General features: G+C 39.9%; 2 protein-coding genes across 7 annotated transcripts in view; both read right to left on the bottom strand.

The window, feature by feature from the left end:
* Positions 1-1,066: 1,066 nt before the first annotated feature.
* On the bottom strand, positions 1,067-7,135 carry hapln3 (hyaluronan and proteoglycan link protein 3). Of its 3 annotated transcripts, none has more exons than XM_044192702.1 (5): positions 6,985-7,135; positions 6,078-6,221; positions 3,091-3,489; positions 2,257-2,559; positions 1,067-2,189 (listed from the first exon to the last, which is right to left on the bottom strand). In XM_044192702.1, the coding sequence occupies exons 2-5, from the start codon at positions 6,208-6,210 to the stop codon at positions 1,894-1,896; spliced, it is 1,131 nt and encodes a 376-aa protein (XP_044048637.1). In that variant the 5' UTR covers positions 6,211-6,221; positions 6,985-7,135; the 3' UTR covers positions 1,067-1,893. The 3 variants fall into 3 exon arrangements, with proteins under 3 accessions (XP_044048637.1, XP_044048639.1, XP_044048638.1); XM_044192704.1 differs by having other exon boundaries at positions 1,067-2,171; XM_044192703.1 differs by having other exon boundaries at positions 6,078-6,224; positions 6,985-7,097.
* Positions 7,136-16,046: 8,911 nt separating this feature from the next.
* mfge8b (milk fat globule EGF and factor V/VIII domain containing b) overlaps positions 16,047-27,403 on the bottom strand; it is a 27,296-nt gene continuing 15,939 nt past the window's right edge. For 2 of the 4 annotated variants that reach the window (XM_044192698.1, XM_044192700.1), the window contains 7 exons: positions 24,616-24,729; positions 23,735-23,916; positions 23,173-23,328; positions 22,499-22,643; positions 20,838-21,040; positions 20,591-20,746; positions 16,047-19,447 (listed from right to left, as the gene is read on the bottom strand). In XM_044192698.1, coding sequence (XP_044048633.1) covers positions 19,304-19,447; positions 20,591-20,746; positions 20,838-21,040; positions 22,499-22,643; positions 23,173-23,328; positions 23,735-23,916; positions 24,616-24,729 — 1,100 coding nt within the window. In that variant the 3' untranslated portion in view covers positions 16,047-19,303. The remainder of the gene's footprint in view (positions 19,448-20,590; positions 20,747-20,837; positions 21,041-22,498; positions 22,644-23,172; positions 23,329-23,734; positions 23,917-24,615; positions 24,730-27,403) is intronic. The other 2 variants (XM_044192699.1, XM_044192701.1) reach the window with 1 other exon arrangement.

Genomic DNA, 27,403 nt, shown 5'->3' with positions numbered 1-27,403 from the left:
AGTCTGGTTCCAGACCTCAAATCACCACTCACATCTCCACATTGTTCAGCAAAACGAATCGTAAGTTACTTCACTTCATTACAGGGTACCTTAAAAACTATGCTGGATTCCTGTCAGCCTCATGTGTATTTATTAATTAATGATTAATGCTAACACCTAACATACATCGTAATATCCTAATGTTAGTATGTTAACATGTTAAATGTTATATGTTAAATGTTAGCATCACACCATGCTATGCGCTGATATTGTTTTTGTTAGTATGCCAACACGTTAACCTTAGCATGCTTACATTCTAACCTTAGCAAGATGCTAAATGTAAGCATGTCAATATGATAACTGAGAGCATGTTAACTTCCAGTAGTCGTTAACTTGCTAACTGTAGGCATGCTAATGTTAGCATACAGCTCAAAGCAGAGCTGTTCAGATGAAACTTGAGCTAAGCTTAGTTTAAGATGTCTTAAATTGGCCACTGTTCAAGTTATGCTCTGGTGGCAAACTTCACATTTTTTGGCCCCCATTAATGGTAAGGGTCTATGATTAGCAAAGTTGTATCTTCGTACTCACCCAGCCAACTAATGTTTCTGCTGTGTTGCAGCCTCACAGGAGCACTAGCATGGCTAAAGAGATTTAATCTTGTTTAGACTTCTAAAATCAATAGAAATAAGTGTTGCCTGCAGTTAAAAGGTCCATTGGGTGGTGTTACGCAGCAAACAAACATACTGCAGGCTACTGTGGAAATTTTGAAAACATGGCCTTCCTTGCTAACAAGACTGCAACCTGAGAGCCTAGCACTACATATTGCAAATTTGATGCAAGGGTGTTCCTCCCGGGGAGGGGGCACAGGTTTGACTTACCCCAAACCGCAGGACTGGACTCTGTTTCCCCCATGCAAAGCACTGTCCCCAAGGATGGTGGTGATACTAGTTGTCTGGCTACTAGGCCAGATTTGGCAAGCCCACTCTTGACATTTAACATTCTCACCCTCACATTGTAAGTTTTGCAAGAAACTTGGAAGTTTAAATTATAGTTTTCCTAAATCACCACACATAATGTACCACATATAAAAATGTCTTCAGAGTAGTGTTTTTATTTATTTGTAGAAAATAGTACAAATGCATAGACATATATAGTGAAAAACAAAAAAAGGTACATGTATGTAATGAAAAACTGTTTCTTCTTCCACAATGGCTGTAAACAAGGTAGTTTAAATATTACAACAATACAGATACTCACTCATAACTTCTGCTTAGTCCATCACAGAGCACTACCCTTAATCACCCAGAAAAATGAAAAAGAGATGCATTAGACTTTATAAAATGGGATACACAGACATTTCAGGAGACGAACAAAGACTCCAATATATTTCACAGTGCTAGAAAGACAGAACGTGTCTGTGGTGGAATTAACCTACAGATAGCGAGTGTACAATCATAAACCAACTGGAAAGATTCGATAGTAAAATAATGAGAAACACTCTCCACTTCCTCAACCATCAAGGTGGCTAGGAACTTTTGGGTTAAGACACTTATCCCAAAAGTTTGCAGTTGTAGAATGAAGTTCCCAAGATTGAATGTTTACATGCCCAATAGTATGTGGACACCCCTGTCCATATACTATTATGTACTTTTGTCTACGTACAAGTGGCATCACATGATGGACGTACATAGTTTAACAGTTGTTGACTGGTAGTTCAATACTGAGACATCAGTTACAGTCTTATGGAGGTGGAGAGCGATGAACCCAAATGGCCTCAAAATAGCTCAGAAATGAACAAACTAGCTAACTGCTGATTTGCTTCCAGGCTACAGCTAATGCTAACCTCTCAAGCAGAGCTTTGAACCAGTATGCTGTAAGAATGGTTTGTTTTTGTCTTCTGTTGAGCCAAAGCATCTACCGATAACAGTAGACGCCAAATTTCAGGTACGGAGGGGGGAACCCAAAACTACGCACCCCTGGTTCTGGTGGGCCGCAGTTAGCCCGGGCCTTTGTAATAGGATAACGGACGCTCCCATCAGCCAACCAGCCGGCGTCACAGCGGTCCAATCCCATCAGCCTCCAGGCGGCGTACAGCTGGCCCACTTTGGCAATTTGACTTCCATCATTGGCACAAGCCTGGACTGCTTCTGAGAAGTTGAGCCTGGTCGGGTGCTTTAAGAAGTACACAGTCCCTAATGCAGGAGAGAATCCTAAGTGAAGAGATTGACATGTAGTGATATATTTAGGTTTAAAATGTTCACACACACTCATACTGACCCTTGACAGAGGCAGAGAAGCAGAAAGCATCATAGCGGTAGAGGTGGCGATTCCGTGGTCCGTAGCTGCGCAAACCAGGAGCTAAGTCCACGCCCCCACAGCCATCACGGGGCACTGTGATTGGATACTGCACTGTGCCATCAGCCAACCAGCCAGCGTTACACCAGTCTAGCCCCTCCTCCCACGCTGTGAAGAGCTGCTCAAATGTAGCCAGCGTGGCATCCTGATCCTGGCAAACTTGTTGGGCCCCAAAGAAGTTAAAATGGTAACGTCCTTTCTGAGAGTAGTAGGGGAACACCACGCCTATATAGAGAAGAGAAGTGTATTATAACAGTTTGTTGTATGTTTTTATGGTCATAAACAGCAATAAGTAGGCAGGTGACCTGGTGGTTAGAGAGACTGCCCAATTACCAAAGGGTCTCGTCCAAGCTGAGATACATTTGATGTTTCGTTGTGCATGTGAATACAAAAAACATGGGTGATGATTTTGCCAGGGCACAAGACTTAATGGTAGAGTTTGGCATTTACCAGTTCAAACACTCAAAGTGTAGTTTTAAAGGTGCATTAATAGAATTTTGGCCACTCTAGTGCAGGATAACTCCAAAACAGGCTGACAGACACACAGCCGACATACTATCAATTTACTAAGTTGTTATGCTAACGTGTACCACATCTAGCAGAGACAAAGCAACATTAAAAATACTTTGCAGCACCATCACAAGACTTTTCAGTTGACATCCCTGGCAGCTGCTGCACTGACTCATGAGTTCAGTGTCCTAGATTCCCAAACCCTCTTTCAAATCCTCACATAACATTTGTCATATCATTCCTCACCCCGCAGCTCCAGCTCCACCGTCACACTCTCGTCCTCCAGGCCGTCAATCACCTCACAGCGGTATCTGCCTGTGTCGTTGAGTTGCAGCTCATTGATTACTAGAGACATGTCCCCTGGTGCCGAGCGTCGCAGGCGCACGCGGCCCCGGAAGCTGCCGTAGCTGCGGTGACGGTTGCCCATGGCGACCATAACCTCCGTTTCCATGGCTGAGGCTGCAGGGGAAACAGGTGCACTGATGGTGTTGGCAGGCAGCCAGGACCATTTGACCCGGGTCCTGCGTGGTGCAGCCAGCTCAGGCTCGTAGCGGTAGTGACAGGGAAGGGTGACACTGCTCCCCCTGGTGGCCGACACTGCAGGCTGCAGGGATTCCACGTGGAGACGAACCCCGTTGAAATAGACTAGAAAGTACACAAGCACCAGAAATACAGTGTGTCAAGCAATGGAATCCTAACTCTATATTTCGTATTGATGTGACTATTCACAATGACGATTAAATCTCTCTGGTCTGTGCCTCTGTGTGTCTCTGTGTGTCTGTGTGGAAAGGTAGTACTGAACAGGTCAGGTAATGGAGTACCTGCATGGGATGTGATTGGTGCATCGGGTCATAAATCTTATTTTATGGATAAACCCATCCCACAGTTTTTAACAGCAGACATTTTGAATTCTAATAGCAAAGAAGGCATAGCTGTAACTAATAGCATCAATGATGGCTCTGTTCCATTCAGGTGTCCCAGTAAACAGTGCCAGTGAGCCTGGAAGCATAATATCAGGGCCCTCAAACTAATGCACCTAAATGGAATGCAGCAGTTATTGATGTTATTAGTGCTTTCCCTGCTGATATGTTAAAATGTCTGCTGTGGAAAAGGCCTAAACTGTCTTCCTGTTTCATTACATATCAACTCTATACACAACATATTTTTTTTCTGTTCGTAAACTATTCACACTTACTAGTATACACACTTAACTAGCAACAGGAAACAAAAAAAGACAATCACATCAGTGGACGTCAGTAACTTTTGAATGCCACTGACAATTATTAGGAGAAATCAAAGTGCCTTTCAAAATATTTAATATTTTATTCAAAGCAAACCTGATGAAGCCTGTGATGAAACACATTGTTTGCACGGTTGCACTTGTCATTCAATAAATGAGTCCTCGGTGGAGAGGGTGGACAGCTTCAAGTACCTCGGTATCCACATCACTGAGGGCCTGACCTGGGCGCTGCATACTGACTCAGTGGTGAGAAAGGCAAGGCAGAGACCGTTTCACCGCAGACGCTTGAGGAAATTCCAGGTATCCCCTCAAATACTAAGGAATTTATACTCCTGCACAATTGAGAGCGTCCTGACGGGGAACATCACTGCTTGGTACAGAAACAGCGCTGAACAGGATCGCAAGGCCCTGCAAAGAGTGGTTCGTTCGGCTGAACATACAGTAGGTGGTGCTCTACCCTGCCTAAAGGATATTTACACCAGGCGCTGCAAGAATAAGGCTAGGAGAATCATTAAGTATCCCAACCACCGAGATAATGGCCTTTTCTCCCTGCTGCGGCCAGTAAGAAGGTACGAGATGCACGGGTCCGGCACTGAGAGGCTCAGGAAGACCTTCTACCCTCAGGCCAGTAGGATCCTAAATGAGGTCACTGCCTAAGACTTGACTGATTGATTGATTCTCAGTGTGCAATAATTTGCTTTTGTTTTTGTTGCTGTATGAGTCTTGCGATGCTGTGCACAAAGCAATCCTTCTTTGTTGATGAATTTAAATATTTTATTGGTTGTTTTCCACGATGTCCCGTCTCACCTTTGTCACAATTTGTATAAAAACATTTCACAGCTATAATTTACTCCTTTTCCACTGAATTGAATTGAATACTCAGCTGCCTAATCCTCACAGTGGACATTTTAACCTGTCAAACGCAGGTGTAACTAATAACATTAACAACGTCTCACTGGCACAGCTTACTGGCCAATCTAAATGGAATGTCACACTGCCCTGATAAAGGTCTATTCAGTCATATACTACTCACCCATATTTCATTCACCTAAACTGGTATGAGGACCAAACGCAGTGTGTACGCCCCTGCAGGACCAACTCTGCCTTCCTCCGAACTATTTACATCAATGAGCCTGTGCACAGTGGCTCCAAATGTCCAATATTATTCCTATTATTTCTCAACTTTCTCACTGACGCTGCAGTGAGGAAAATACAGGAACTACGCAGTAGACCAAGAGAGGAATTGGTAAACTACAAAGTCTCCAAAACACTTAATGCTACGAATCTGATATTTAATGTTTAGGGCAACATAAACATGGATATGTTCACTTCATTTAAGTTGAGGTAAGTAGATGTAGAGTACTTGATAAACTGTTCAATAATATACACACACCGTCACTCTCACACAGGAGGCGTACTGCAACGTAAACACATCCATCACTATCAGAGTTTGTTTTTATAACCCGGTTGCCTGCCTGAGCTCCATGAATTACAGTCTATAAGCTTCAGTGGTGGAAAGTAACTCAGTAAGTACATTTTCTCAAGTACTGCACTTAAGAACTAACTGGAGGAATTTGTACTTTTACTTGAGTATTTCCATTTTATGCAACTTTATACTTCTTCTCCACTACATCTTTCTCAGATTACAATTTTTCATACCCTTCCTGTCCAGTAAAAACCATGTGTCTCCAAATTTGGTGATTCTGAATTTGAATTTTTCTGATAAACTGAAGGATTAAGTGTAGTTAGCTCAACCTTAAACATTATGTCTACACCATGATATTGATTTCTACTGAAGTAAAGGATCTGAATACTTCTTCTTCTCCTTCTTCTACTGCCACTAGTTGTCTTCTTCCTATCCCGGTGTTATGATGTACACAAATTAAGCTTTTACTTGATATGTGTCACACACATGCAGCAAACACACACAAACTTGCAAAGTTCTCCCTTTCAGACGCGCGCACACACACACACACATAAACAGAGGACCTACTCTCTCCGCTTCCGTTGCCGTTGCTGATGTCCTGGTAGTGAAAGCCATTGTTGTATCCGGGGATCCTGCCCTGGCCGCCGGGCAGTAGCAGGCACAAGCATGCGGCCAGTAGGGGGCGCAGTAGACTGAGCATGTTGCTGTCCTCTGCTGAATCAAGGATCAGAGTAAATACTGTGCTCTTTATTCTATTAAACTGTCATAAATATCAGGAGGAGGACGCTGTGGCTGGAGATTGTTTGGATAAAAGCCACAATTAAATTTTGCTTAAAAAAAAAATTACATTCCCAGCTCCAATAACGCGAATTTGGGTTATGAAGTGATGATAATCCAATTTCACAATTGATTAAATCCTTTGGACAAAGACATGAGATACTTTTTTAACTTTTTTTTTGTCTACACATCCCTTCATGTTGAATAAAACTAATCTTTTCACAGCCAAAATCTAAAACTTTTAAAAAATGAAGTGCACTTTGATTACTTATGATAGTTTATATGCAACAATATATATATTATGTGCCTTGCTGAAACAGAAGAAATGTTTTTCACATCTCAGTCATTAGACAATTAGACAATGGACGTTTAATATATTTTCTTCGCAGTTTCGTCTTCTCCTTTTCTCCCCTTTAAAATATTCAACCCCTAAATGTTTCAATAAAGCTATGTTTAAAATAATTATCGCGTTTAATTAATGTCTTTCTAACGCGTTTGCTGCCTTATGAAGTAGTGTATGAGCCGCATTTCAAGTAAAGTATTAACCTGAGCTTTCTGTTCCGCAACTCAATTATACCATCGCTCTAAAATTCAACCGCACAGCCTGCTGGAAACTTATAAAATAAGCGAACTGTCTCCGGTTTAAATCTGCCTTATGAGCGTCTCTTTATTAAAAAAGTCGAAAAAAGTCACTCACAGATAAGCAGTTGTCCGCCCAGCGTGTCTTCCTCAGCTCATCCCCTCCTCATCCTCTGCTGTCTCTCTGCGGACCGTCCTGACACTCAGAGGAGCGGCGCGCTGACGTCACGGGACGAGGCATCCCCTTTGAAGTGAACGGAGCTCCAGCGGTGACCTCATCATGCACGAGCCCATCATTCACGAGCCCATAAGACAGATTTATCAGTGCCAAATACAACATCGGTGATGATACCAATAAGCCTATTCATCACTGATCACTAATTCATAACTAATGCCAGAACCTACAGGCTACTTCCACTAATACTTAACATGACATAAAAGGTGGTGGAAAGTAACTAAGTACATGCACTCGAGTTAAGTACAATTTTGAGGAACTTGTACTACTTCAGTATTTCCATTTTATGCTACTTTATACTCCATTTCAGAGGAAAAATTGTACTTTTCACTCCACTATAGTTATTTGACAGCTGTGGTTACTGGTGACTTTTCAGACATTTCTTTACATAAACAAAACATATAATAAAGTATAAAAAACAATGCATTGTTTAAAAAAAAAAAAATCAGAGCAGTGGTTTCTAAAATGTTTGGCTTGTAACAGTGACCTGACCTCTAGGTGCCCTTCTAGTGGAGAAAACATGATGCAGTGCACTAATGCGTGGCCTTAAAATGGAGAAAACGTGATGTTGTGTCATATAGGCTGCCCTACATGCTAGAAAATTAGTTGGCCTCTATGTTTGCCTGCATGCAAGACAATGTGCCCTCATGGGATGCCTCAAAAGTGGAAATTGCCCTCCTGGTGCCCCTGGTGTTGTTGTTTTTTAATATATACCCTCTTAAAAAACAGCTTTGTGGCTTTATGATTCTACCTCATTGTCATTCCTGTTTGCAGCCAATAAACGCATCCAGACAGTTTTTAGAATTGTTAGCGTGTAGAAGTTAAAAGTATCTTTAGAAAGAAATTTTTTTTTAAAACTGTCTGGGTGTGTTTATTGGTTCTAATTTACGGTTCACCATAAATGCATTATGACTTTCTACGCAGTGGTGCCTCACCGCACGCAGCTGGTGCCCCGGCCCCTCAGACCGCCTGAGTCCACCCCTGCTTGTGACTCCTTACAAAAAAAAAACTGTATTATTATATTTGGGGCCCCTTGTCACATTTCAGATGTCTATGAGAGAGTGATTTCCTCTCTAAACTTCTCAGATGGTTTCATTTGAATATTACATAAAGGCCCAAAGAGGTCACATTATCCAATATCTCAGGACAAAAGCAAAGATTAGAGAAAAAAAAAGTATAGAAATTTGTGCTGCAGAACTTTTTTATTTCTTCTTTCCTCTCCCATTAATCATCTCACGACCCCTCAGATTTATCTTGTGACCCTTTGGATGGGCCCGACCCCTAGGTTGGGAACCACTGGACTAACTGTATATGAAGTAGTTCAAACTTGCTCCATCTTGACCAGCTACTGCAGTAAAATGCTGCTTACACATTTAAGCAGAATTAGTACTTTTACTTTGATACTTTAAGTACATTTGGCTGCTAATACGTCTATACTTTTACTTAAGTAGGTTTTTGAATGGAAGACCAGTATTTGGTGTGTTGGTACTTTTACTTATGTAAAGGAACTGAATACTTCCTCCACCACTAGCAATAAATATGAAACCAACAGTTACTTATCTATACTGTAGTAATATTACCTATGTAGGTATTATTTGTGGCAACATAACGCTACTGCCAGTACTAGTAAATGTACAAGTACAACTTGACTTGTGGCCCATATCTAACTCAGACTTTATGTCAGGTTGTTTGAAGAGTGACATTTAATCACAGAATATGCCATCAAATAGACCAATAATGAACTCTGCAGCTCGCCACAGTGATTCAACCAAAAATCTAAAGCGAGATTTTCAGAACCCTAAGAGCCTGAGCGTGTGAGCATTTATAGATAATTGCAGCAATAGTAAAATATAATTGGTTTAATCCTTACTGTTTGATTGTGCATCCTCTTCAGATTACAACAGGACTTAGTTACCAGCACGGTACCAATATTCACACAGCTACAGTAGATTTGAATAGTAGTTTGATTGTCAGCTTGTAGTGATCTTAACATTACTTGTCGAACTAATCTATTGTGTCTTCATTGAGACAAATGAGAAGATAAAGGTAAAAAAATATATTATTGTAAACCAGTTTTTTACGTAAAAGAAAAGAGAAGAAAAGGCAAGAAAAACATCTAATACTGCTATGACACATGTCGCCAACTAATATAAACACAACAAAAACTACTGAAATAAAAACTAATACTGAACATCTAAATGTGAGTAGCAAATGAAAGAATATTACTGAAAGTGACCATATCCTTTTCCAATATGACAACTGTGTTAAGATAACAGTGGTACTAATACAAATACCCGTACAGATACTAACACCACATCACACCATCTTGCACACAGATGCATCCTGAATTCTATTTGCATCATCGTTTAAAATGAATGGGGGTCAGGTCAACCCAGCTGACCCCTGTCTTGACCTCTCGTCCCACTGAAAACGTGGTCAAACCCAACTGATGTTCCTTGCTCAACATTTTTTCAATCAAAATAGGCAATTTTCGATGTGTAATAACAAGACAACAGCTATATCTGCACAGCATATTGTTTATCCAAGGTGCAAATATAAAGCTTAAACATGCTGTAGCTTCATGCAAGCATTCTTTTACACAAACAATAACACCATGGCAATTTTACTAGGTTAAAGTCCATTTAACAGCAGAGGAAAATCCCCATTAACAGTTAACAATGCAGGTGTATTTTACTGCCTTTTCTCTGGGTGATGAATAACCCGACTCTGACCCTGGAGTTTTAAAATATAAATATATATAAGCACTTGTATTTGTCATTTTAAGCTCTGGATAGAAACTTAGCATCTAATTCCTTAAAATGTTAAATGTCGTGCATGTGATGGAGAAACTCTACAACCAAGAAAAACTGCATATTTTATTCATTACAACAAATAACTGAGATTTATGGCAGGTTATTTGCAAAACAATGTCAAGTGTTAAGTGTAAAAGCTGTTCAGTCTGTTGTGGCATTGTCAAAGGCTGGTATGTTGAGGCTGACAGAGCATATTCCATGCCCCTGTTTTGCCATGGCCTCAAGTAATACAGCAAATATTGCCACATGAACTCATATTTCAGTCATTGGCTGAAATAATAGCAGCCGTGGGGGGAAACCAGAGCAATTTCAGTTCTCCGCTGAGGCCTGAGAGAATGTGTTGCTGCTGTGCCGCCGCCCGAAAATCTGACCGAAGGTTAGTTATCACAGTGCAGATGGAAGCTGCCCTCCTGACACTGGCACATAAACAGTAATATCTAGTACAGCTTTAGGATTCACTGACACGTCACTGCCATCCCCCAGAAGAGCCACAAAGTCCCCCAAACTAAACGTCTTGAGCCTCTCTGAGTCCTGCACGCAATGCTTTCCTCTGTGGTTAGCCCTCTGCAGCCACTGATGTTTCTCTAGTGACTTGACTGACACCCAGCCGACAGAACAAAAACCCAAGACTATCACTATTTCTTTAGAGAGGGTTGTGATGGGAGATTTTGGGAATGTTGAGAAAAAAGCTGCCCTGAGCCCCTGGAAGACAACCAGGATGTTGCGGTCAGTAATCAAGGATGGTCAGTGTACATACTGATCATGCAATTTGTTTATTTACCACATTCCCATATTTCTGCCATCATACTCTTCCTTTTTTTCAAACGTGAAGTTGCATTACACCAAATACTAATTCCAGTGTAACAATGCAGCCATGTTAGCTTCTCTGTGAGGCTGTACTTATGCACAGCGGTGCACTGAGCTACATGCTAATAGCATTGTAACATGCTCACATTGACAATGCTAACATGCTGATGTTTAGCAGGTATAATGTTTAGTGTGTTAGCATGCTAACATTTGCTGATTAGCACTAAACACAAAGCGCAGTTCAGGCTTATGGGAATGTCACTAGCATTGCAGTTATTTGGTTATAAACCAAAGTATTGGACAAATTAAAAGTTTGACCTGATGATGGAGCTAGATGGAAATTTAAGGGATCACCACAGTGAGTTCATCCTGAGGGGAACATGAATGTTTGTGACAAACTTCATAGCAATCCATCCAATAGTTGTTTGGCATTTGGCACTAGATAAAAAAATCAGGGGATCACCAAAGTCAGTATGATTCTTCCTCTGGGGACCTTGAATGTCTGTACAAAATTTCATGACATTCCATCCAACAGTTGTAAAAACTGAAGTAGTGAAAGAGCACAACCCTTCATCAAAGCTGAACAATTATCTGACTTCCTGTTACACTCATTTGACATTTGAACTTCAGTTTGAGTTTATGTGACCTTGCAAACAGTCTAGCTATGTCACAGTCACGGCTAAATAACGATAATCATCTACAACCCCAGATCCGGATCACCACCGACATCTCATCAGTTGTGGTTTGCCCAAAGCAGAACTCTTCCTGCCAGTTAACCTTCACTATACATCCTGCTGTGCTCCTCCTCCTCCCTCCACTCTTACTTTCTTTTCTTTCTAGCCACAAACCCACAACTACTGTCCATTTACCCAGCGCTATGAAGAAGCTGCAACTCCTGCTACTACTACAAATAGCACTTCTATTGTCTTCTTCCCAAAATTTGTCAAAATTCAGATAATGATGTGATGATTCATGTTACATTCACATTATTTGACAGGGTCATAAAATTAAAACATTATTTTCACATTTGTCACACAATGAGGTTAAATTTGCTCAATGAAACCATCTCTGGTTAAGGTTTGGGTAATGGTTTCGAATATTTGCATCTTCACTCATGATGCTGAATAGCATGAATTACAGCTTTGTTTTCTCCTTCCAGCTTCACCACTCTCATCACTTCCCTGCGCCGTCTTCATTACCATCTAAAATATGTGCTTCGAAAGTAAATATCTGATGGGTTCAACAAAGGGCTTGCTTCCTTGCCTTGGATTTCCTTTTTAGCCACAACGCTAGCGTCGCTCTAGAGATGGAAATGTTGGTCGGTTGGTCCGCCACTTTGGTCCAGACTGAAATATTTCAACAACTATGGATTGCCAAGAAATTGTGTACAGTAATTTAGGGTTCCAAGAGGATGAATCCTTCTGACTTTGATAATCCCCTGACTTTTCCTCTAGCGCCACCATGAGGTTGACATTTGTGTTTTTTAGTGAAAATGTGTCCACAACTATAAAATGGATTGCCATGTAATTTGGTAAAAACATTCATGGTGCAGAGAGGATGAATCTTTGTGACTTTGCTGGTCCTGTGACAAAGAACGCCACCAGCAAGTCAAAGTTTTCACTTATCCAGTAAAATATCTCAACATCCACTAAATGAATTTGCATAAGATTTTATACAGACACACTTTTCATCAAGCGAGACCATGAGGTTGACATTTTTGTTAATTTAGTGAAATGTCTCCAGAACTATTGAATGGATTTACATAAAATTTGGCACAGTAAATCACTTTCCCCCTCGAGTAATAACTTAGGTGACTCCCATCTAATGCTGTCATAAGGTCAAAATTGAAATTTGTCCAATACTTTGGTTTATGACCAAATACCTGCCATTTAGCCTCAGCTGTACTTTCTGATTAGTGCTAATTAGCAAATGTTAGCAATGCTAAAATGCAAAACTAAGGTGATGAACATTGTTAACAATATGCCTGCTAAACATCAGCATGTTAGCATTGTCACTGATTACCTGCGTAACCTGGTGGTTACTTCAGTGCATGCAAACACACATATTGTGAGCATGTTAGCATTCTGATATTAGCATTAAGCTCATTTCAAAGTTACTTTCAAGGTTTTAAGAAGCGTGTTCTTTTCTCAGTAAGGTCTTAAAGTGTTTGGCCGTTATGAAAAAGTATTTAAAAACCATTCACCAGACAAAATGCAACCATGCAGACCACAAGCTAATAAAGCTTGATTTATGGATTTCAGTGAAGCAGTAAAGTTGCTTAATGGCCAAATTTAATTAAACTTAATAGAAATTTAAGAGGCAGCAATTTGTGATCAACAGCTCCTAAACCCTGAAACCTCCCCTCAGTGTTTGATACCGGCTGCAGCCCCCACTCTCAGCCAGTGTGACAACCGTTTCCCCTCCCTGTGTGTGTCTAAGCCATTATCTCCCACTGTGTTTGAAGAGACCAGACTGGAACTCTTCTCAAAGCCCTAGATGAAAGGTTTTGGCCTGGGGCCCCAAATACCAGCAGCTCCTGTGAACTGCTGGGTGACTAACATTGGAAGGGTGTAATTTCTACAAGGCAGCAACATTTAGGCCCGGAGAGGCGAGCTGAGCTTGGACCTGGAGCCCAGAGAGACGACATGAAAGAGGAAGAGATGACTGTGTGTGTGTATGTTTATGTGGTTTGACTGAAGAGCCAAGCAGTTGATCGTGTCTGTATGTGCAGTTGTCACACGCTGACATTAGCGGAGACGCCTCGTAGAAAGGATGGTTAGTCACAAAAGGTGTGTGTGTGTATGTGTGTGTGAGAGAGTGAGGCAGAAATGATTAGAGAGGAAGGCTTCAATAAAAGACCAACATCAGAGTGAACTGCAGGGCTCATGGTGACAGTTTCCAGCTTGATTAAAAGATAGAGGTTAAAATGAGCTGTATTAACAAATAAACATTACAATTTCCCATCTTTTTGTTACTCACTGATGTAAATTTAGCACCGACTAAACATACAAAATGCCAAATAAAGGGTATAGTTATGATCATCACTATGTAAAAGCCCCTCATCACCTGACAAATCAACAGCTCCGAACATTTATTTGAGCAGAAATAACATAGGATTTCCTCTCTTTTAGATGACGGCCTCTGAGATGATGTCTGTGTTGGAACATACTTGATCTAAAATAGCAGTTGTTTTCCAGGAATGGATCCTTCCTGTTCAAACCCACTACAGTGCCTCCAGTTTCCTGCCTCCTTTGGCCCGACGCCCTCGGTCCGTCCCTGGCCAGCCGTCATACCAGGAAACCAAATACAGAGAAGCCCGGCGCTTGAAATTTGGGTAATAATGCATTATGGGCATTTTCACATTTCTTAGGTATCATTTCCCTTTGATAGGTCTCACAAGACAGTTTTCATAGTCCATAATGTTTTTTATTTCCCCCCCCCCATTATACAGAATCCTTACATATTTAAACATCTTGTAGTTCTTTAGACCTCTGATACTGGAACGCAAAGTTTTTTTTCATTGTATGTTTCTCATCAGATGTAGTAAAAAGCAGCACTTCATCTTAAAATACTATACAAATATAATTTTAGGTAGTTGTTTGCTCAATATTTCAAATAATAGCTGATTAAATCCCCTACAGTCAGCAAAAAAATGTATAGTTAGTGACTTCAATAATGATCCAATGATTTTATGAATGTTTATGGTAAAAGTACTAGTGACACTTTTCAAATGACAATTTCACTGAAAAATGCCACCAAATGTGGTTGAAAGCTTCCAAAACAACAATTAAGTTGGACCTTGTATTAATTTTTTAAATTCTTTTATGTCAAGCTGCTGTTTCCATAGTTCACGCTTTCATTTTCAGTGGTGGAAGAAGTACCACAGTGTTGAAATACTCAAAAATCTTACTTAAGTAAAAGTACATAAGCACTGGCATCAAAATATACTTAAAGTACCAAAAGTAAAACTACTCATTATGCAGAAAAGGGCCATTTCAGAATAATAAATATTATATCACTGGATTATAATTAGTGAGGCACTGATGTATAAGCATAACTAATGTTGCAGCTGGTAAAGGTGGGGCTAATTTCAACAACTTTATATACTGCCAAGTATCTTAATCTATAATAATAGATTGTAATTTATTAGTTGATTTATATTTTGTATTAATAATCTGAATCTGCAAAGCAACTAATGTTGTCAAATAAATGTACAAAATTGGCTTCCAAAATGTAGTGGAGTAGAACTATAAAGCAGCATAAAATGCAAATACTCAAGTAAAGTACAATACCACAAAATTGTACTTAAGCACAGTACCTGAGTAAAAGGTACTTTCTACCACTGCTCATCTTAGGAAGCAACTGAAAGAGAGAGTTTTTCTATGAGGACTACTTTTCCAAGTGTTACTTAATTATAACTAAATGTGACTACATACAGGAAGCATCCAGAATTCATAAAAGCGATAATTCCATATTGGTGATGTACATTTGACACACGATGGGAATCCAACCATTAAAAATGTAATTAGTGTAAATTAAAAAGGAGCAGTGTATAGAAACAAAACAATCCTCCATCAGCTGAATTGTGGAGTAGTAAGAATCGGCCTCCTCGAGCTGTGCAGAGGAAGGACAATAGGTGGAAGACAAGATGGAGATTTGGAAGGGACACAGAAGAGAAAACGGTCATTAGGTTTTCAACACTTTAACTGCCAGCAGCTCCACAGGAAAAACAGCTGCTATGTTGGGGAGGGCTGGTGATAATCAGATGAGATCATCTGACAACTGTTGTCTTACATGATAATTACTAATTGAGCACAAAAAAAAAAATGTATGTAATCGGGTGGTACAACAGCCTTTTTCCTCAAATACTACTGCTGTGCTGAAACACTGCACAAACATTAATCCACCAAAAATTACAAAGAGATGCCTCCATAACTTAACCTTCACAATGTCACAGTATGAATGTATTTTCTTATGATTGTGTGGTTCAAACCTTGCAGAGGGACTTCACCACTTTAGTGTGACCTTCGCAGACTGTAATGAGACGGAGAAGGGCACGTGGCCTCCTCGGGCGAAGATACCTTTGGAAGATTGTATAGTGGTATAAAGAGAGATTAGGCCCCTGGGGTGTTTAAATGCTAAACAGGCAAAACGACCCTCAGTGCTTTGGGTCTTTTGATCTTCCACCTTTTTAAATGGAAAACAGCTCCAAATAATTCAGCAATATGATTAATAATATAACTTACATATTCCATCCAGTGATATACATAGAAGTATACATTACTGCTGTGCTATTCAAACCATTTAGAGTCGATTAAACATGTCTGTTTTTAAAATGATTTATTTATTCTTATTCATTATTTATTCATTTTAAGATACAAAGGCCAAAACATAAAGCAATCCTCTTAGAAACACAATACTGGAATAAAATAAAAAAAACTTCTAATCCAGTCAAAATTCTATGAGGTCAACATTATAGCAAGAAATTAACTCATATATTACCATAAAAACACATCAATGTCATCAATTTTTTTGATCAATCATAGAAAACCTGAACAGCGGGGGGAACAAGATATCTACAACACTTTGAATGATGATAGAGAAAAAAAAAAAAAATGAAACTATGTCACCAATAAATTCAAATCGGTTGAACTCAAACTGTGTAACACTAGTCAATAAAATGCATGCAGATAACAAGCGTGTCTTACGGAATCATCTGCAACAATAATAAATATTGTACAGTGTTTGACACAAACATCCACCCTCGACCTCTCAGTGACACTGCTATCCCCTCATGCATTTTTAAAGGATCTTGAATTAATATTCATTGTTATCAAAACTAACACAGTATAATATTGCACAAGCCCATAATTCATAATTCATGGGGTGGAAAGGTTTAGAATACTGTGACGGGGGCGGCAGAAGCTGATGATATGGCGGGTCGAGTCACATGTGCAGTGGAACCGTAAAAATCTGTTTTAATTTGGTTTCTCTCTTACAGTCTTATCAGCAAGGCCTCAGCTTTGAACTGGAGGCATAATGTTGGACCCTAAATAGATGGTCTGCAGCAAACATTAACATCTACTAATACGGACAGATTTCAGTACAAAAGTACTGTATATATGCATGTCACATATTAACACTAAACAACCGAAGGGATACCTCCAGACTTTCAAAGATCAGTTTAATCCAACAAAGAAACTGAACTGCCAGTATATCTTCTTTTATTGGTTTTTTTACTTCGTTTTTTTTTTTTTTTTAAACTTCTACCTGTAGTAATGAATATGTTTACCGTTTGTTCTTCAACGCACAATACTGTTTTTTTTGTGTGTTTTTCCTTTTTGGTTTTTGGATATTTCAAACGTCAAAACACAAACATCAAAGTGCCATAAAAAAAAGTGAAACTGTGTGAACACATCTAGAAGCACAGCCGAGTGAGTGAATTAGTAGAGTTTCAGTAGCATTTACTGTACATTAGGACCTGAGATGATAACATCCATCATAAAGTTTGAAATTGCAGCCTCTCCGCTATTGTTAATCTCTGAGTTTATGATGCTTACCAATTAGTAATAAATGCAATTCTTGGATTAACATTGATTTAATACTGTCATTCTAGCAAAACACTATGGTGATGTTTAATACACTGATAGCTGTCTATCATTCCAAGAGTCCCGTCAGCAATAAAAAAAGTGAGATCTGAAGTGGTTCTGAGAGTCACAGACGGTGAGAAAAATCTCTACATATACTTCTTTTCAGAATCTTTCCACTTCAAACAGCCAGTTCAAAGATGAGACTAATCAACTATAAACTGACCATAAATGTGACTTTATTTTATTTTTATTTTTTTAAATAAACCAAATTTGATACACATCCCGCTGTAGCAGCCAATAACATAATGAATACTGGAATAACTGTCACATGTAAAAAGAATAATAATAATGTAATCAAGCGACTAAAAAAATGACTGTCCAAAGGTCATATCATTGTTTGAATGAATAATGTAAGACTTCAGAAGTTCAAGAGTTCTTGTGTAAGAGGTCCTTTTTTTGGTTAAACATGTCACAACATGTGTAAATCTCAGGCGACGACTATTATTCATTTCCTCAAGAGCAATAAAGTGCCTCTTCTCTTTCACTTAATGATCTCAAACTCTTTTTGTCTTTTGTTTATAACATCCTGTCTGTCAGTGAGTCTCCTCTGGCTTTGAGATCACATCTGTTCGGCTGCTTAACTGACTGACTGTGATGGTCCATTGACTGATTATGTCCCACAATGACAGATTTAATGTGTCTGATTAATCTTTTGTTCTGTGCGTGTCTGCGTCAGTGCACCATATACCTTTTTTTTTTTTTTTTTTTTTTTTTTTTTTAAAATAAACCCACAGAAAGAAGGATGAGGACACATTGGCCCAAGATGAGTTGATGACTTTACACTGATTTGGCCTGAAGCCTCCAAATGAGGCTGTGGTCTCACAGAAATAGATAGAGCTTGGTAAAAGTTAAACTTTCGTAAACATGTTCTGTAAAAATAAGGATTTGTGTAAATAGTGGGATGTTCGCTCTTCTGTTATTGGCTGCTACACGTATATGTTTTACCAGAGTGAATACTATGTTTACACCTTGGATGTTAAAAGTAGAGCAGTTCAAACAAATGCACTGTAGGAAACATGAACTGAGGATTTTACTGTCCAAACCACTGCAGAGAAATACTAGGAATACTGAAGAACTCACGCTGGGAAACCTTGAGATTTTGAGTCTCTTATTTTTGCTCAGCAAAGACAAAAATATGGCAAATCTGATTGTAAATTGGATGCAAACTATTTGGTGTTACTTGCTAGTTTTTCCCACTAAGGAGCAACAAGCATGTTTCTTACCAGATTTAAAGACAAAGGTTACTTGCCAATGTATTATTCAGATTTTGTTATGTGCAGATTCACTTTTTGGTAAAGAAAAATAATCAACCATAAGTGTCAATGTATCCTCTCAAGATAATATATAGTGTGTGTGTCTTGAGGGGAGGTGAAGTGTTCGGTTACAGGACGTGTGCAAGAGCTTATGTACATCACCAGCCGTGGGTCTTGGAGGTTCAATGTTCCAGGTAGAACTGATCTAGGATCAGAGTCTAGGCAGCACCAACTGATACAGCAGCAGTCCTATTACCCCTGACCTCTGATACAGGGATGAGGAAGTCACCACCTTTGATTTAGCCGGTAGGTGGGATAAAAATCTGACCCCATCTCAGCTCGGGAACAAAGAAAATATACAGTTGTTTCTTGAAATGATCACATATTTGGTTCAGGTGGAAAAGATCAATTCAGGAAATGAACAAAGAGGGGACACTGTAAGCTAAACTCAATCAGGGCCCTGGTAACAGTGGGTAAGGGTAACATCGCCCACCTCCAACCAGCCAGGGTTGGGGTGGTGGTGTGCTACTCTGGTGTTTGCTGGCCCCTAGGGCTGAGAGCAAGGCAGTGCAGGTGTGGCTCAGGAGTGGAGAAGGGAGGGAGGGAAGAGGAAGAGGTAGAGAAAGGAGGAGAAGGAAGGTGGTGGTGGGGGGGGGGTCCAGGCAGGTCCAAGGCGGTGCTACTCGTCACAGCCCAGAAGCTCCATTCGCAGGGTGATGCGCTCGTGCCACTCCCACGGCAGAATGCGGACATATCGGCCGTAGAACGGGGGCTCAAAGATGTTCTTTTTGTGAACGTTGTTGTCGCTGTTGCCTGGGAAGATCTGGACAGAGAACAGCAGCCAATCAAAATAACACAGATCATAGCTGCTGTTAGCCTTAATGATACAGCTAAGACATTCTTTATGCTGCTTGTCTCCTTAACGACTAAAAATATTGGGTGTCTTTCAGAGTTTAAGCCAGTTTTCCTCAGTGGACAGCTTGTTTTCCCCCATCATTTTGTCATATTGTATGTAATGAGATTTTTTTTTTAAAACATTATTTTTCATGACTATAGCACACTTAAAAACAACATGGCTTAAAATTAACTGCTGTCCCAGCTAAAAACAGACACATTTGTATGACAATACACTGTGTATATTTATTACCTGTGGATCTCAGATGATTGACAATAAGCAGAGTGTAACAACGAGCATATGTATACGAAAACGCTCTCTGGCACTCCAGCACAATGAAATAGGAATAAAAGCCAGTGAAGGCCTAAAATGCACTGAGGAACACAGACACCAGAAAAAAATAATGAAAAATGAACCTGGACAATTAGGACCTCATAAACTAACAAACCATATCCCATAAAAGACAGATTCAAATCATAAACTGAACTTCAATTGTGAATGTTTCATCGATTAAGTCAGAGGAAACCGGTCAATGTTCCACATCCTTATTTAATGACTTAATTTGGCTGTACTTTGGTGCACATCTGGCAGGTGAATAGATTTTTGGATCCATTATGAATGAGTGCATACAGAAAACTAATCAAACCCAGTGTCAACATAACTGGTTCCAGCTGTGTAGACGAGCACGTCAGATACAAGCTTAAGCTTTTCCTTTAAGACCACACAAATAAACACGTTCTTTTTTCTATTTCAATGATTATTATTATTGTAATTATTTTAAGTACATATTTTTTATCTTATGGTGTATTTTTCTATCAGATGTATTTTTGTTTGTTTAATTATCTAAATAATAAATAATTTTTGCATGCACAGCAGCCATGCATTTCACATATGTTCTTATATCAGTGGATTTTTCAGGTGCTAGTTTCTCTATTTGAAATTTACATTCTGTTTTATTCCTTATGCTGTAGTTTTGTTTAGTTTTATTTCCACAGGGATCAATTCAGTATAATTTTTAAAGTTTTTTTACTCAACTTTTGTGAGCGCGTTTCAGGCCACAGCTGGACTGACCTTGTCTGTCCTTGTGGTCTCGTCCTTCACGATGGTCCAGGACTGTCCATCATAACTGTGAGCCACTTTGAATGCTGTGACAAATTGGATGGAGCCAAAGTCTTTGGCCCCTTGTGTGATGATTCCTGTGATCTTCTTGGGAGACTGCAGGTCCACCTGAGGACACAGAAACAGACTGACTTTACAAACACAGCAATGGGCAAACTAAAAAAACAATGTGCAGCTCTGTCATGTCCTCCTCTCCCACCTGCAGCCACTCAGATTGGTTGTTGGTGGCGGCGGTCCAGGCGTTGGTCTTGCCCTGTTTGTCCAGCCGGGCGTAGTGAGGGTGCCAGGTGAAGGCCTCGATGCCCCAAGTGCGGAAGGTGCTGGAGGCCGTGATCTGGCGGTTAGACACTAACCGGGACTTCATGCCCATCGGCTCTGAACAACCTGAAGTGTTTGAATACACTGTGGAGGTGAGACCAGGCAGAAAGACGAAGGAAGAGACAGAAAAAAAGTGGAATGGAAAGAGAGAGAAGTATGATAGACAGGGGACGGACAAGAAGCGGCCCATGCCAGCTAATGATGTGAAGCAGCAACCAGACACCCAGAGATGGTGAGTGATGTGGAGGACGAGCGCAGCACATGCAGTGGCCAGCGATATGGCATACAGGTGAACGTGAAGCCATGAATAAGCAGCTTTAGGCTCAGCTGAGCTCACATGGTGGATTCTAATAGTGCTTTCAACTATTTGTTTCTACCATCTGTGGCTCAAGTTGATCACACCCACATTATTTATACAGTTATAAGTTATACAGTGATCCTCCACTTGTTTGCAGTTAACAGTATTTTCATACTTTCTGTATCACTTCACATGTTCAGTATGAGCAGAATGCCAGTCCTAAAGTAGAAGCAAACTTGTGAAGCTCATTGTACAAGCTATAAAAGCTGTAACAGACTTTAAGAGCGTGGGTTAGTGAAGCAGCTGGGCATGCGGGTCAGATGAACAGAGGGTCAAAGATGCAGAAAAGATTTTCTAAATTTCAGCTATATTCTTGCTGTCCAGCATCATGTAGCTGCTTATGAAAGATCATTTCAATGGAGTGGAATCAATTCAAGTATTTTGCATCAAAGCGAATATACTTTTAGCAGTGAAAACGTGTTTCTCTGTGTTTTAAACAAAATGGCCAAAACTCATGCATGTTGGCTGTGATCTCATGGCAGACTGACAGGTGATCCCAAAACAAAACAAGCTACAAATATAGCAATTTTGGAATCATGCACAAACTGGGGAAAAGACTGACAGGAGAAGAACAAACACTGATCTGATGAATGAGACAACCATCAAGAGAGACGAATATTCAACAATCTAATGAGGCCGGCGAGTTGCAAAGAACCACACTGGCTTTACATAAAAGGAACAGCAAGATGAACAGAAATTGGCTGCAAGACAGAAGACCTAAAAGAACCAAGGATTACATTTGCCTGCTGGGGTGACAATGATTCAGAGATTTTTATTTTTTTTTATTGCAGTGAACATGTTGGTTATATTCATCATCTAAAAATTAACATCTAATGTGCAGTATGCTTGCCAGTATTACTATAGTGAAATATGATCATGTGTTTTTGATAAATGTGCAGCTGTGTTCAAAGTTGCAATCTTCTGAGTAACATCCTTTGAAACATGATCAATCACAGAGCGTAGGGCTGAAAATAATTAGTGAGGAAGCATAGGAGCTAAATGCTGGTTAAAAAAAAAAAAAAAGAAGAGACTGTTGGATGACAATTTTTCCCACCTGGAGTTTGAATGACTCAAGATGTGAAAAGCTTGTTTCAGTAACTAACAAACATCAGTATACTGAACACGAAAAGTGAGTGGATATAAACGCAGCATGAGTATGTTGTATGTTTTCTGTGTGAGTTTACCGTTGAGCTCACAGCCCACCAGCTCCATGCGCAGGGTGCAGGCCTTGCGACACACCACAGGGACAATGCGGATGTACTGGGCAATGATTGGGGGATCAAACAGGTTGGTCTTGGTGCCGTCGTTGTCCACGTTTCCAATGAATACCTACAAAAAAGGAGGAGTTAGAAAACTGTGAAAGGAAATGTGTGTCATGTGTACTGTTAATTTGTAACCAATGAGTGATCATTGATATTTAGTGGCAGTTTTAAGTAGATTTATATATTCTAAAGAAATAGCAATTAAATGTAAAGCACTCCCTGAAGAATTAATCTCTATTGCATTTCTTTTTTCATGCGAACTCTATTTATAAACACAAAAATATCAAACATATATATATATAAAAAACATTTTCCTTTTAAAGTCTAAATATAACACTAACAAAAATGGTGTTGGCAAAAGGGTCACAGTAAAGTTACAGTAAAATGTTACCAGATTTGCTGTGTTGTGTTTGTGTTTGTCACTGCTCCCTCTAGTGGTTCCTTTCTATCTGCTAGAAACAGCGAGGTGTTGCATATTGATGTTGATTTATCTTGACCAGCACATCTTTCAATATGGCCAAGGGAACAATAAATTTAAAAACAGGCTTAAGGACCATAGTGCACTGTTTTTGCAGTGTTGTGCTGTGTCTCCTTACACGGTCCTTCATCTCTCCGTCTGTTCTGTACATGGTGTACATCTTGCCGTCCAGGCTGGAGGCCACCTTGAAGGCCTTGATGAACTCGGCTGTTCCCATGCGACTGGCACCCTGCGTCACGATACCTGTAAAGCGCATCTTTCTTTGCAAGTTGATCTGAAATTGTGGAAAGAGAACAGATATTAGTAAATTAAGTTTCTTTTTCAGGAGAAGTTCTATCCAAAAGTTAAACAAAAACATCAAGTGACATAAAATGAAGGCAGGCAATGTGGGGATGGTAAATAGTTTTCAAAATAACAAAAACATACAAGTGTTGAGCAAAAGCCTCTTCATGTGTCTAACTGTCTTTAATTTCTCAATAAAGCAAGTTTTATTTTTTCACAATATATGAATTCTAATTATTTAATGACAGAAAAAGTATTTCTAGCCTGGTAGATGTACAAAAAACAAATGTGTCTAGATTTAGAATACATCTATACACTATTTATGTACAGTATCTGTCTACATGTCTAGCAGTCTACCCAATTAACAATCTACATATTTATGTTGTCCCTGGTCTCACCTCTATCCATGGGTTCTTGTCATGTGCAGCGGCGCTCCAGGCGTTAACCAGTCCCTTGTTGTGAAGGCGAGAGAGCTCAGGTCCCCAGCGCTGCAGGCCCAGCATGCTGTAACGGACTGATGAGGCTGAGATCTGGGACTCAGCGATGCCCCCTCCCTCCATGCCGAGCAGAGAAATACAGCCTGTGGAGGGGAGATGACATTTCCCACTGTGGCCCTAATGCATATTTGGCATACAATAATCTTTCAGAAACAGGATTAAAGGTTTATGTAGCTAAGTACTCCCATTTCTTCAGAAAAAAAATCTAGCTTTGTTACCTGCATTATCTTTTTTTTTTTTTTTAAACCACAAGTCGAAATTTAGACAACATTTTTACACTGTGGCTGTAGAGAAGAATGGCAAGAGCAAGAATTGATAGAAAGAGAAGTGTCTGAGTATATGATCATATACTCAGAGAAGTGATGAAAGTCTAATACACATTCAACCATATCTCTTGCGTGTGCTATACCTTCACTGAGCTGTGTAAACCATGAAGTAATTAAGGATGCAGAGCTTTGAATCAGCTTAACTGAATAAAGTATTGATTCCTCATTTGGCAGGCTCTCTATGTGCTGCCTATTGATCATCCTAAAATGCAGCAGCTTGGCCGCCTTCTCAATCCTATTATCATTAATGTCTTCCTTACTTGCCTGTATGCATGTGTGGTTACTTGAATAAATGTGAAATTATAGAATTTGTGAAAAACACACAATTTATACCAAGTAAAATGAGCTGTATTTTCAGATGAAAGTAATGAGAATGACTAAGATGACAGTAATTGGTTAAATGATCATCATTTTGATCTGTCCATCCATCTAGGAGTGTTGACTGGTCATACTTACGCAGTTGGCAATGTTTGCCCACATAAGGGGATGGGCAGTGGCATTTAAAATCTCCATCCAGGTCCCTGCAGGTGCCACCATTCTCGCATGGCTGGCCGGCACAGTCATTCACATCTACAGAGAGATAAATCACACGGTCACTCACTGTAGTCAAACATAAACAGCTTACTGGTCAACTGTAATCAGCCAGTCTGAAACCAGTCTGAAAGCAGATCACAGTTAGTTAGAAGTGTGAGTGACGATCACAACATGCTTAAGAGACAGGGTTTGATATTTCTTCAACTTCACACTGAGGTTAGTTGAAGCCATGCCAACAGGACTGGAGCTGTAGCAGAGAGATGGCTAGAGAGAGGAGCTTGTTTATTATCATTAGACAGTAAATGTAGCCCTTGATCAAGATATCTGGTATCAAAGAACCAGATGCACCAGGAGATCATGTGGTCAGGATGTGGAGTATATAATGGAAAGGTCCCAGGAGTAAATGTGTTTAGCTGGGTGAGTGTCGAGAGTGGAGTATCATTAAGGGCCATTTCAGTGCACTGCATCTCTAATTTCCTCTAATTCTTGTATTGCCTCTTGATGGCGCCCAACACTATCTGTCCAGCTCAAAGTCTGTATTAGATGAGTCAGGGAAAGAAAACGAATCAGCAGAATGAAACTCAAACTCCTTTTCATCTCTCACCCACAAGAACTGTCAGTGTGACTAAACCAGCTTTGAACACGCTCTATATTGACCACATACGCAATGAACAAGGCACAAATTTAGCTGGTTGTATAGATGACTGCACACCAAAAGGGAGATTTCAGTGAGTCTCTGAAGCTTTAATCCTTAGTGGTTGTTATTATGGACGAAAAAGCACGCAAACAACCCAGGGACACCGATGTTATGTTTCTATCCAACAAACACACACATGGCAGCATCTCCCTACCCACATGCTCTCTCCATAAATAGCTCCGTGTCCAAACATTCATTTTCACACAGTCACAGGAGGAATACAGTAATTTTGAAATGTGCATCCACAATCTCTGGATAACGAGGTCCACAGTCATGACAGTTCTGGCTCTGGGAGCTCATACTACATTACATAAAACAGACTATTTCTAGCAGCAGCAGCTGAATATTTTAAACATCAAGCTCTCTACACTTGTAAATAAGCTCTTTGATCAATTTACTGTCTTGGAATAAGTCAACAATAGGTAGCAGCTACCTCTGTCTGTATCCACATATGCTGATATATTCATAATATCAGGGTATCTTTGGGTTAAGTATTTATGAAAAGAACAGTGAGAAAAATAAAATGCGGTTATAAACTATAACAAAGGCAGAACCCATTTGGTTAGGTCAGTTTAGGATTGAGGTTACTCTTGTACACATAATTTCTTTCAGTTTCAATAAAATCAGACAGCTATTTATGAAAAGATTCATTTGCTGCATGGGGCACATATTAGTAGTATTTGAGTGGGTTTCAAAAGCATTTATAACTTCAGCCTCTAAGAGTCTGACTGGACAAAATGTTGACATGCTCCATGTCAGGGTACCAACAACCAACCCCCTGCAGTGTAAAAAGTAAGTAATTGATGACAGACTGATGGAAACTCTGGTCAAGTCCTGACGTGCATCAGCTGGTGGTTCCAGTAAGAGGATTGGGCAGAAGGATCATACAGCCTGGTCAGCTCCAGGGTCTAATCCATTTATCTGACAACCAGGGGGGGTGGGGGGCACATAGCATCCCTAAGACAGGTAGAGGAACAGGTGGATGCACCATGACTGCAAAGGCTTGTAGGTTTGTTTAGTAATGGGGCTGAAATGTACACACTCATGGTGCTCTGATTAAACCATGAAATGACTTAGAGATGCTTTAGGGTGGCAACTCTAAAATGTCAACCAAGAAAAAGAATACAGATATCTGATACATATTTAGCAGTATCCACTATCAGCACACTGTTTATATATACACACACATATATAGATTTTGGGGGCTGAGCATGTGCTAGACAGATCACCACTCAGTGGCCTGTGTCCAACAAACACTATACCTTCTAACAGAAGCAGCACACTACCACAATATTTAGAGCATCATCCCAGCATGAAGCGAAAACCAATACAAATCTCATGCTGCTTGTTTGAAACCTGACCCTGATCAATATAAAGCCAAGGTCAGCTGGCAGTGCATGTGGTGATCAGTACAGCTATCTATGTCTAGGTTCAGTGCTGCAACCAGCAGGATTTGGGCCTGGAAAAAAAAAAAAAAAAGGTGCAAGCCTGCGTCTGGCGGCCCAAACCTGCGTTTGTGTTGCTACGCAAGAAGAGTGGATGGTGTTGTACAATAAGTAAAGTTCCCCATGCCTCCACCCACAGTGCTCACACTGAGTTTTGAAAGTAAACCGTCTGTGATGTTTATGGTTCCACAACAACACTTCCCTTCAAAGCCAAAGAGCAGTAACTGTGTGAGGAGTTAAAAGAAAAGTTAGTTAAGAATCTTTTGTCTCCAGAAACGTATTGTCCAACAATCTATTAAAGTACTAAATTTATGGTATGATTGTTATAAAACATCAACCGTCCACCTTTTATACCCAATATTTGCAGTAGGACTGTTGCAAAAGAAAAAAAGTTTTAGTTTTTTCTTTCAGCCAACGGCAACATGAAATAAGGAAATTACATATTTTTAATCACCACTCTCACCGTTTCCATGGTACAGCAACCAAGGGGGATGCTCTAAAAGTATTGTGGTCAGCTGATAAAACCACAATGGCATTATTAAATAAAAAAGTCTGAATGGTTTCCTGA

The sequence above is a fragment of the Siniperca chuatsi genome, linkage group LG4, assembly GCF_020085105.1.
Source record: "Siniperca chuatsi isolate FFG_IHB_CAS linkage group LG4, ASM2008510v1, whole genome shotgun sequence".
NCBI classification, from domain to species: Eukaryota; Metazoa; Chordata; class Actinopteri; order Centrarchiformes; family Sinipercidae; genus Siniperca; species Siniperca chuatsi.
This window is presented reverse-complemented; position numbering and strand designations above follow the sequence as displayed.

Bases quoted from the DNA above. Each gene is read 5' to 3' on its own strand.
- hapln3 (XM_044192702.1), bottom strand. From the start codon at position 6,210: ATGCTCAGTCTACTGCGCCCCCTACTGGCCGCATGCTTGTGCCTGCTA. The intron at 3,490-6,077 runs GTAGGTCCTCTG...TGTACTTTCTAG, and splicing joins CGGCAACGGAAGCGGAGAGA to TCTATTTCAACGGGGTTCGT. The intron at 2,560-3,090 runs GTGAGGAATGAT...TTCTCTATATAG, and splicing joins GGTGGAGCTGGAGCTGCGGG to GCGTGGTGTTCCCCTACTAC.